The sequence below is a fragment of the Paramormyrops kingsleyae genome, chromosome 4 (assembly GCF_048594095.1).
Source record: "Paramormyrops kingsleyae isolate MSU_618 chromosome 4, PKINGS_0.4, whole genome shotgun sequence".
Taxonomy (NCBI): Eukaryota; Metazoa; Chordata; class Actinopteri; order Osteoglossiformes; family Mormyridae; genus Paramormyrops; species Paramormyrops kingsleyae.
The window spans coordinates 39,168,896-39,180,985 of record NC_132800.1 but is presented as its reverse complement, the minus strand read 5'-3'; the positions used below and the strand labels follow the sequence as shown (position 1 = coordinate 39,180,985).

The window sequence follows — 12,090 nt, the reverse complement described above, 5'->3', positions numbered from 1 at the left end:
AAGCTCCCCGACAGCGAACGTTCACTCGCTCGGCCCGCCGTGTGATCCCATCCTACTAGCTGAAAGGTCCCGAATGAGCTCAGTCCGCTCACATCTGCTTATTCGGCCACCTCAGCCAGACAGACGTGGAGGACAGCCATCATGTCTCAGCCAGTCAGACTATGCTGTATTTCCCGGACGCCTTTCGAAGCGTCCGCATTTCAGCCTGACTTTATGCTCCCCTGTGTGACGTGCCCTGCCCCAGCTTCCATATCTCTGCAGCTCCTGCAGCCGAAGCCCCGCTCAGTGTGAGCCTGGGGTCAGCCTCAGAATGACGGTGAGCCCTGATCAGCCACTCACTGCACCATTATATCAGAGTCTGCCGTGCAGTCACTGGGTTCTTATCTTCTCTCTTCAATCCTGGTAACTAAACTACACCAGAATCTCACATCAAAAACCGAAACGTTCCGACTGCATATCCCAAAAACGTTTTTTTTTTTTAAGAGCTTATTCCACAGCCCCGTGAGTCTCCTAGCGCCTGAACACGCTGTAAACATTAGTACATGCGGCCATAAACTTCGTGCAGCTCCTTCCAGCGAGTCTGCACCCTGCTGATTATTTCAACACCCGAAACACGCAAGTTCATTTCAGAAGGGTGGATTCCACGTGTGATGAAGCGGATTGTAGATGCTGGGTTTTGCTCGGATCCTCACTGAGACTCTTTCAAACACGTGCTAATATTTCTCCAACCTGCCCCCACCCCCCCCCCCCCCAGCCCCTAGGTCTTGCCAAAGAAAACCCTGAAGGTGCAGCCTTTCCAGAAAGAAGGCTTACATTCGATCGTGTGTCCTGCACCGCACCCTGGTGAAGGAATGTGGGCTCCCCAGCAGAAGTCCTAATCAAGTGTTATTGCATGGCCCGTTATCTGCCATCAATAGCAGTACAAAAAAGAAATAAAACCAAATTATGACCCCATGATATTATTAAATGGCAGTTATCCCAAGCCACAGATGGGGAGGAGTGAGTGCACAGATAACGAGGCTGAGAGCAGGAGAAGGGGGGGGGGGCTCTTAACCCTCCACGACCCTCCCTCTGCTTACACCCCCCACGCACCCCTCTCCCCGAAGGCCAGCAGACGTCCTCTCCGCATTCCTTCACTTTAGTGCTCATAATTTACCACGGCGATGCGGCCCTGACCGAGCCTCGCGCCAGCGTAACTGTAAATAAAAACCTCCCCGCTTTTAAACAAGGCTGCTGCCAACGAGGAGGGAAAGGCAGCCGAGTTTTATCGATGACAGCATTCGCTGCGGGGTTACAGGGCCGTGTGCAGCTCCCGGGTGTAGAGGCTGAGCGGACCTGAAGCAGGACAGCACCCGATGTGCTCACTGCCAGCTGCTTTCGCAGCCTGGGAACAGTGACATCTTCAGTCTTGAGGAAAGACTGTCAAACCTGAACCAGGGACTTCCTCCGACTCCATATTAAATAACATCGCTGTTTGGTTCATTTATTATAACTGGGAGACTGGTCTCCAGTAGACCATCACTCCGCCACTGTGCTCTGCCATCAGGAAAACACGTGTCCCAACTGCTGTGTCAGACATGTGCTTTTCCACACGCAATCACTCTAATGCAAACAAGACTGCTGAAGTTAACACAAGGAAGAATAGAGGGATGGAGAGGAATATGGCAGCATCTCAAGAAGATGAGTGAAACATCACCTAATGAAGCTGTCAGTTTCTCAAACACACTGGAAAACTGCAAAAAAAGATATTGTAGTGCAGTGTTTCCCAAACAGGTCCTCGGGGAACCACAGACAGTTCACGTTTTTGCTCCCTCCCAGCTCCCTACCAAACAGTCCACATTTTTGCTGTGGTTCCTCAAAGAACAAGGTTGGGAAACACTGCTATCGTGCACTTAGGGATGCTGTGTAAATCTGAGGGCAGGTGTGTACCAGCAGTACAGGCCGAACTGCGCCGGTGCTGGCGTAACACACTCTCAGTGAACTGCAGCTCACTCAGACAATGAGATCCGGTTTCCCCCATGGTAGTGGCCTGTGCACTGGGAGGGGGTGGATAGACAGAGCGAGCAGAGTACTGATGACACTGCATGGCCCCAGAAATATGGGATACCTCTACATCTGCATGCACGTTGATTACTGGGGCATATTTTCTTACCCCTCCTTGACTTGAGATGCCAGAATCAGTGTGGGATTTACTTGTTTACTCTTCAGAAAGACTTGTTAGACTCGCACTGGAAAGGCAGTGACTTTCCGGTGAGAGAAGTGGAAAGCGCTGGTGTGGTTTGTCCAGCGCTCTGGCGGTAATGCGAAACAGCGGCGGACCCGCTCGCTACACCAGCCCACACCCCCAGCCGCAGAGAGCGCCACATTCCTCCACACTAATTGAGGCAGCGTCTGTGTTCAATTCCCCTTTTTAAAGAACCCCGAGACGACGGCCGCTGCCAGAACGCAGAGGTTCCGCTTAGGGTCGGAGTCGCGCACAGTCCCCCTCGCTGCCACAGCAGCCTCTAGTGCCGCCCGCTCCACAGACAAAGGTCGCCGTTCTGCTGGCTGACGGCTCACGGATCTGCAGAGCTGCTGCGTGAACTTTAACAACCCCAGGAAGGTTTAACAGCTTCATAGATAAGCAGTCCAGCAGCACAAATTCAGATCTGCTTAAAACTGCAAAAACTTGTCCAAAGATTTCTGTTCAGAATTTTCACATAATATACTACAGAACCTGCCCCTAACACTTACACTGGAGGGTGAGGGACTTTACCTGCCCCTAACACTTACACTGGAGGGTGAGGGACTTTACCTGCCCCTTACACTTACACTGGAGGGTGAAGGACTTTACCTGCCCCTTACACTTACACTGGAGGGTGAAGGACTTTACCTGCCCCTTACACTTACACTGGAGGGTGAGGGACTTTACCTGCCCCTTACACTTACACTGGAAGGTGAGGGACTTTACCTGCCCCATTTCTTTACAGTGAACAAGTTTGATCTGGGTGACTGCAGTGATCAAGCAGTGGTCCACACATCGAACGCTCCAGTTCCACGTGCCATCAGTCCTACCCAGGCACCCCCTGCAGTCCTGCAAGTGCATGTGCGCTGGGCCAGTCGGCTTGGCAGCAGGGCAGCTTAGTCGGTAAGAGCCTTGGCAGGAAGAGCCCACACTTCAACAACAGCAGCTTGAGGGCCGTGGTAAAAATCACACAGCGGCACGCGATGCGTTTAGTATCGAGCGTACCACCCCCACCCCCCAACGGGCAGAGGCAGCAGGGGTGCCATTCCCACACAGCCCTAAAAGGGTCAGGTGTCTCCTCCAGAGAGACTGTGACGATGGGCCTGCGGCAGGCTGTGTCGCCGGGGGGCTACAGAAGAAGGAATGTGAGGCGTAAGCGGTTTGTTGGTTTTTATCTGGAGGAAATCCTTCTGGAAACAGCGCAGTGGGATGTCTGCACTCTGGGTAGCCGTGCCAACAATCACACGGGGGGAGAGGGCCGGCAGTAATCTACCAGAATGGAGAAAATGTAGCTGCTATTAGCAGCTACACTTTAGGATGTAGTTTCTCCTCCAACCTGCAGCTGCGGTGAGCAGGCACAGATATATACATCATGATGATATCATTGACTGGAGCCACCTGTCATAACAGAGAACAGTCAGAAGCAAGACTGACCGTCCATAAGTCAGAGCACACGTGCACCACTAAAATCAGCCGCCGGATTCATTTTACATCAGCCAAACAGTTGGTGACACATGAGGACATCAGTGAGTACTGGGATCACTGGTGACCACAGCAGTTGGTGAGGATCATCACCCTTTTGTATATGACAGGCAGAGAGACCCTGAAGAATCGTATCGTCTTATAAAGCAGCACTCGGGTCCTGCTTCCTGAGATAAAGATGTCCAGACTACCCCCCCCCCCAGCCACCCACCCAGCTGCCCAGCCTCTCCCTGTCTCCCTCTCTCTCTCCCTCATTCCCTCCTCAATTCCTTCATCCACATGCAGAACACGCTACTGAGGGGTTTACAGGTTGAAGTCTCAAAAAGGAACCTTTTGCTTTGACCATGAGTGAAGCAGTCAAGACGAATTGTATCCATCCATCCATCCATCCATGCCTCGGCTTTAGAACTGTGATGATCCAGAACTCTGTGAGGGTCACCCCTAAGTGGCAGGTGTGTATGTGCACAGCATATATGTACAGTCCATCACTGACTGATCCTCCTGTCCTACACTCACTCTCAGTCATTTGACAGCTTCTTCTGCATCAGGTGATACCGACAAACATGATGTCCGTTCCCTTACATGCTGTGGCAGTACTGGAAGCCTGGACAGGGATCACAGTGGTGTGGGCAGCATTGCTGCTAGTCACCGCTGGCAAAGCTCATCTTCTGCAGACAACAGGTAAGAGATACAGAGCAAACACTCGACCCATCCAGACCCTGACCTCACAGGCGATACAAAAAAAAAATGGCTGCGGAGGGATTAAGTTCCGCTTGCAAGTCCTGAAGATCCAGCACCTACGTGTACGTGACCTGTGAGTATCGCAGAAGAACAGCTGACGTACCAGAGCGTTTCCCCTCAGCGTGTGAAGAACGTTCAAGAAAACTGAGAACCACAGCAGAAAGGCACCTCCTCTGAGACGGCCGGGTGTCGGCCCGTTCGGCCAGGCCGTGGGCATGACTTCCCACCCAGGATGGGCTGGTTGGAGCTGGTCCTCCAAATCAGGTCCCCCACAAAGCGACTGGCAAGGACCCGAGCTACTCTGAGCGTGACCTGCCCAGGGCATCGCTGTTGTTTTTGAGAGAGCCGCCCTCCCTGCTATAATTCTACTGGCGCCAAGTCCAGGAAGACAAATTGCGGCATATATAATCCCGGAATAGCCACCAGGAGCTCCATGCAAAGGTCTACAAGCCGGACTCTGCTAAGTGTGTGCGTCTGTGTGTATGTGTGCGTGTGCGTGTCTGGCCGCTGGCCCAGATCTGCCTCTGACAGGCCCGCGATCTCCTTTGGACCGGACCTACATCTGTTTTCCCTGCATAAAGAGCATCTGAAAGAAGAAAGTGAGCCAAAGGTAGTGTTCAGTGAAACAAAAGGCCATTTCACAGGTGAACACACACACACCGGCGGAGACTGCCTGACAGTGCGATATGAATCACTGTAATCCGAAATACGAGACCGAATTCACCAAACGGTACTGCGGACCCTCAGCTGAAGATATGAGATGATTATACAAATATGATAACTAGCTAAAGTGCCAAAATAACAATGAAATAATACCACCACTAGGAAAATATTATATTACAGCCCTCTTAACTACAATATTAACATTCCTGGAGAATAAATTTTGGCAAACCACCATAATATTTTCTTTTGATATCTCCGGCTGCACATGACGTTATGGTGACACAGAGCTGTTAATTGGAAACAAAACTTCTCTCCAAACGGCCATCTGCCTCCAAGCCTGAGAATCGATGAGCAGCCTGCCAAGTGGACGGGGGGCCGTGTTTTCCATCGCTGAGCGCAGGCACTCCCCGCCTAAAAAGGGCACCCGCCGTTTTTCCGACTGTAAGAGCTGCACCTGGGGAAAGACGAGCATTCCCCATTCCACAGGGGAAGACGGCATGCTGACAACGCGCGGCCCAGTCAGGAGGCCGAGATGTGTGGGGTCTCTCCTCCACCCCCCCACCCCCCTCATGCTTGTGTTCCTAACGCTGGCCTGGATGTCGGAGAGGGATCCGTGCACCGGGGTGGGGTGGGACTGAGTGGGCAGGGCTGGCTTTTCAGCACTTATGAACGTCTCCGAAGTACAACATGGGAAAACAGCAGTTTGTTTTCAGCATGAGACACTTCTAAAAACACACAGTTCTTCCAAAAATAGTCATCGGAGTACCAGAGAAACAGCGGCAGGGAGGCAGGCGGGCGGGCAGGCGGGCAGGGGAGGGGAGAGGAGGAGCACAGCGGCCCCTAATGAACACCAGATGCTTACCTTCGCTGGTAGCTACATTCCTGGGAGCTTTTGTTGACGTGTGATCCGTACTTGAACTCACGTCGGAGGAGATACTGGAGCTGCCTTTACCTAGACAGCAGAGCAGAGATCAGAAAAAGCCTCAGGGACATGCAGAGCGATGCTGGGACACGGTGCCGGACAGGCGGACATCAGGGGCACGTCTGGGGAGAGGGAGGCACCTCTCACGGGAGTGATTTTCCTGCCAGAAGAAGCAAATAGTCCGCAAACGGTGGGCTGGCAGTGTGCAGCCTCTTGTGCGAGACCTTGAATGACAGTTTATCAGCCAACCCTGGCGATCAGTATGCAAAGATCTCAGCTCCCCTAACCCCAGCCATCCATCTTCAAATCAGTTATCCTGGACTGGTGTAAAGGGGTCCTAAGCCCTCCCCAGGAGACACAGGGCTGGGGGTACACCCTGGCGGGGATGCTGGCCCATCACAGGCCACAGACACACGGACAGGGACACACGCACAGACACAGGCAGACCTGTCCTCATATCTTTGTGGGGACCATCCATTCATTTCTCTGGGCAAAACTCTAATCCCAACAATGACACCCTTATCACCTACCCAGTGCTAACCATAACCATAAGTAACCAAACAAAATACAAGTCTTTTGGCATTTTTAGTTTTTTGATTGCAGTTAAAGATTTTTATACATTTGAATTTCCCCTTGTGGGGACCAAAAAAAAAAAGATCCTCACAACATCAAAATAAGGGATTTTTATTACATTATGGGGACATTTGGTCCCCACAATGTAATGTATATCTGATCCACACGCACAGACAGACAGACTGTTGTTGTCTGGCGCTGTGAAGCATTCCTACATTTACAGCCTGGGCTTTACTTTTGGGGTGAGGAGGTCAGAGCCGGGCCAGAGAGGTCCAGCACTGCACAGCTCCACTTAAATCGGTGCCGATTCTGTAGCCTTGGCTCTGCCCGGCTCTCCCGTACAAAATGGACACCATATGCCAGGCCTGGAGCGGCCGGGCTCGTCCAAGAAGGCCGTGGTGCGAGAGGAGCTGTGTGCAGAGTGACGGCTGAAAGCTGCGCACCCTCTCACAAGGCAGAGGAAGTAGCTACAGCCCCGGCCAATAAGGTGACACTGCAGCTTTAACTCCCTTCATTAACGAGGGAGACCTGGAGCTTATCCAAGGCTGCATGCAGCACATGGCCGGGGTCAGCACAGGCGATTTTAGAGAGACCAACTCACCTAACTGTATGTCTTTGTGGGTGGAAAATGGAATTCCTCTCAGAAGCAGGTAATGACAGAGGAGAAGAAGCATGATTTAATCCAGCAGTCTATGAGGTGTGAGATAAACCGAAAGTGCTACCCACTGAGCCACTGATATGACAAAGGGAGATCCTCTGCTCAGCGGATACAGTCAGTCCGTCATGGAAAAGGATTGGGGTTGGTCAGTACTGCTGTCAGTCAGTGAGAACAGCCAGGCCTCACCTCCGCAGGCTTTTTTAAACGTTGTTTACTGGGCTTCTCTTAGAAGCTAGTCTTAAACACGGCCGCCCCTGGCTTTCTGTGTGTGTGTGCGTGTGTGTGTCTGTGTGTGTGTGGGGGGGGGGGGGGGGGGGCAGCATGATGCTGCATTTGCACACAAACACCATGCTCAGAAAAGGAAATGCCAATTTAAACCTCCCCCTGGTCACTGCTGGCACTGAATTCTCAGTCTTTGTTTTGACACCTACAGTCAATAACTGTGGCAATAAAAACAAGCTAGCCAGACCTGTTATTTTCACATTTATTTATGTACAAATTATGATGGTTCAGATGGTGCGCTGCCGGAGTTAACCGCACCCCGATGGAGGAGCGCAAAAATCATTACCGCACGAGGGATTCTGAATCCCGCCGGACTGAACCGCACCCAGAGAGAGGAGCACACACAGTCATTACCGCACGAGGGATTCTGAATCCCGCCGGACTGAACCGCACCCAGAGAGAGGAGCGCACACGGTCATTACCGCACGAGGGATTCTGAATCCCGACCGGACTGAACCGCACCCAGATAGAGGAGCGCACACGGTCATTACCGCACGAGGGATTCTGAATCCCGCCGGACTGAACCGCACCCAGATAGAGGAGCGCACACGGTCATTACCGCACGAGGGATTCTGAATCCCGCCGGACTGAACCGCACCCAGATAGAGGAGCGCACACGGTCATTACCGCACGAGGGATTCTGAATCCCGCCGGACTGAACCGCACCCAGATAGAGGAGCGCACACGGTCATTACCGCACGAGGGATTCTGAATCCCGCCGGACTGAACCGCACCCAGATAGAGGAGCGCACACGGTCATTACCGCACGAGGGATTCTGAATCCCACCGGACTGAACCGCACCCAGAGAGAGGAGCGCACACGGTCATTACCGCACGAGGGATTCTGAATCCCGCCGGACTGAACCGCACCCAGAGAGAGGAGCGCACACGGTCATTACCGCACGAGGGATTCTGAATCCCGCCGGACTGAACCGCACCCAGAGAGAGGAGCGCACACGGTCATTACCGCACGAGGGATTCTGAATCCCGCCGGACTGAACCGCACCCAGATAGAGGAGCGCACACGGTCATTACCGCACGAGAGATTCTGAATCCCGCCGGACTGAACCGCACCCCGATGGAGGAGCGCACACGGTCATTACCGCACGAGGGATTCTGAATCCCGCCGGACTGAACCGCACCCAGATAGAGGAGCGCACACGGTCATTACCGCACGAGGGATTCTGAATCCCGCCGGACTGAACCGCACCCAGATAGAGGAGCGCACACGGTCATTACCGCACGAGGGATTCTGAATCCCGCCGGACTGAACCGCACCCAGATAGAGGAGCGCACACGGTCATTAACGCACGAGGGATTCTGAATCCCGCCGGACTGAACCGCACCCAGAGAGAGGAGCGCACACGGTCATTAACGCACGAGGGATTCTGAATCCCGCCGGAGTGAACCGCACCCAGATAGAGGAGCGCACACGGTCATTACCGCACGAGGGATTCTGAATCCCGCCAGACTGAACCGCACCCAGATAGAGCAGCGCACACGGTCATTACCGCACGAGGGATTCTGAATCCCGCCGGACTGAACCGCACCCAGAGAGAGGAGCGCACACGGTCATTACCGCACGAGGAATTCTGAATCCCGCCGGAGTGAACCGCACCCCGATGGAGGAGCGCACACGGTCATTACCGCACGAGGGACTCTGATGAGGTGCTTAAGCCAAACTGAACCCCGCTGGAGTAAAGCATAGCCTACGGCCCCACGCTCACTGTGGTCACCGTGACACAGGGAAGCCGCCTCCCATAGTGTCACTTTCCATACGCGTCGTGGTAGCAGGTGGTTAAGTGGTTAAAGCCCTGGTAACCAAAATGATACACGGTCAAATCCCAGAACAGCTCTTGCACACCAGAGCAACTTAGGTACTTAGCTCGTAAGTATCCAGAACATACACAGCTGTTCAATGGAGTAAAACTCTTAGCTGACATTGTTGGGTAAAACTGAGATAAAAAAAATATCACAGAAACACAGGTAGGGACACAGAGTGTGACATTCTCTACAATGTTTCCTCACCACCTGTGCATCAGGGACATGAGCTGATGCCCTCCTGCTGTTCCATAAGTACTTTTTTTAAAAGAGATATCATTACCTGCCCCTTGGAACCGGGTCTTTGTCAGAGAGCCCCCAGGGATGCCTGATGTATATAAAACATATATGACTATATCAACTGTCCAAAACCCATGCATCCTAACCATATACCCAAAACTGAACTGTATTGTACATATTGAACAGTGAAACCAATGCATTTACTACTGCACTAAACTCACCCCGTATCATATGGAATCAAACATGTATAGTACTGCAGGGCTGTACTGGGATTAAAAATTGGCCATGGACTTTTGCCCAGACCAGCCCACCACATACATACCCCGAATGAATTTTGTCAGCTAATCCAGCCCTATGGTACTGTATTAAATCAAAACCCGGCCTGTATTGCTGTGATTCACCCCCTTCTGCACACAGTACAGATTACAGACGGGATCCAAAGCCCTCCTGGATATCCCAGACCATGAAGGGCTACAGTTCCATTCCCTTCATCTCCTCTAGAGCCTTCACTCATCGCCTGAGACCTGACAGCCGTGAAGAGACTCCATCAACAGCAGCTGTCTCTCTGAAATAATGACCTTCTTACCCAGACTATACAGACAAGGACTTTAATTCATTTTAACATGCTTCACAAAGACTGCCAGACACAGGATAAGAGGGCGTAAATGTTCCGGGTCTCTACTTCAGCCTTTCTCAAACCGGTCCTTGGAGACCCCCAGATGATCCATGTTTTTGCTCCCTCCCAACTCCCAGGGAATTGGGAGGGAGAAAAAAGGTGGACTGTCTGGGGGCCGCCGAGGACCGGTTTGAGAAACACTGCTCTACTTTCCGCCATAAACATTTCACATACTCATCTGGGATAAAGCGCTGGTTTACATATGGAAGGGGTTTCTCCAGAGAAGAGACTACAAATGATCAATTTGTAATCAACAGCAATACATTAAGGTAGTAAAAAAAAAGTCCTTTTCCTTCAGTGCCTTGATCAATAGTCCCACCTTGTGAAATATCATCCCAGCCAAATAAATAATCTGAACAACATGGGAGTGAAATAGAGACAAAACCATCCAACTGTGATCACGTGACAGTAGAACAAAGCTGGCTATACATATGATTCATGCACAATGTAGGACGCTCCATCTTTCATGCATTTCTTGCAAATTGGATTCCGAGCGGAAAACAGTGCAGAGCCGTTTCCCAATTGTGGAAAAGCAAGACATCAGACAGGATCCCTGCAGCAGGGAAGATGAGCTGGACGATGAGGGATGAATGTGGTGAGAAACACCAAAGGTAGAGCCACATTCCTTCAGTTTAGCCTCATCCCACTTAACCATAGTGCTCAGAGACCGTATGAGGCTAATTTCCCGTGCTACCAGGACAGGGGGCGATTCAATAATACAGACCCACAAGACCCCCTGCTTCAAGGAGGCTTAACAGGGAGCCTTGGACTCAGGGTCACACTGAGAACACACACAGCGCACGATATACATAAACACAACCTCGCATACAGACACCCTCTTCCAAAACCAGATCTACATTTTAGCACATATCAAGTATCAAAGCCGGACTGGACTAAAATGTGAGACACGCATCATCATCCTCACGCTGTCATTTCTTACCGTCCCGTTTACATCACCAAAGCACTCCAAAGCAATCACAAGCTCATGAGCCATGAAGCTATTGGGGATTCATATGCATCCTTTCAATACTCACAAAGAGCAGCTTCACATGCAGAGGAGAGCATGGTGAACGTGACTGTGTGGCTTTCAATGGTCCTTGTATCACTTGTGTCTCCCGATTGTGGATGAAATGCTAAGCAAAATGCCGCTTCAGTGGGTCCCTAAAGATCTCCCACCATCATATTCCAGATTTTGCCCACACATGCAGAACAAGAACTGAACCACAGTATCAGGCTGTATCAATCACAAATCAGTCCTGATGCTGAAGTGCCTTGACATGTCGAGTAGCAGTAACGCCCATTTCCATGCCTTTCAGATTCACTTCTGCTCCTCCTCTCTGCATAGATCTGCCTCCCTTGACCCTTGTTTCCTCTCTGCAGGTGTGTAACCGGACACAGTAGCAAGCCAGTGTTAAAGAACAAAGCCCTACAGACAGAGAAACACTCACACCAGACTCATACACATCAGCTGTTTAAAGGCAAAAGAAAACACACTTTTGTCAAGAAGGCATGACGGCTGAAACAGTGGTGACCCCCAGTGTCTACCGGGGGGGCTGTGGGTTTAGCTCGACGCACTGAATGGGACCATGTAGCTGGCAGTAATGAGAAATTAGCCAGCTACGCTTTTCCTGCTTTTGAACAGATGGAAGTGATGAGGATGAAAAAAGGTATGAGGCAACAAGATGCTCTAAATGTGCCTGGCTTATGTCCAGAGGCCAGCCATGCTTTCTCTTCTCCGTCTCCCCTTTTGTTACACTTGTTAAATATTTGCTTGCATGCGAGTGGGAAACCAGATTTTAAATCTGCCC

At 51.5% G+C, this 12,090-nt stretch overlaps 1 protein-coding gene across 2 annotated transcripts in view; it reads right to left on the bottom strand.

The window, feature by feature from the left end:
• The window catches only part of fbxl7 (F-box and leucine-rich repeat protein 7), a 38,048-nt gene that overhangs the window by 21,303 nt on the left and 4,655 nt on the right, over nt 1-12,090 (bottom strand). Inside the window, exons 1-2 of one of the 2 annotated variants that reach the window (XM_023842320.2) lie at nt 7,207-7,435; nt 5,973-6,062 (exon numbers count right to left, since the gene is read on the bottom strand). In XM_023842320.2, the coding sequence (XP_023698088.1) occupies nt 5,973-6,062; nt 7,207-7,279 (163 nt within the window). In that variant the 5' untranslated portion in view covers nt 7,280-7,435. Of the gene's footprint in view, nt 1-5,972; nt 6,063-7,206; nt 7,436-12,090 lie in introns of those variants that run through there. The other variant, XM_023842321.2, reaches the window with a different exon arrangement.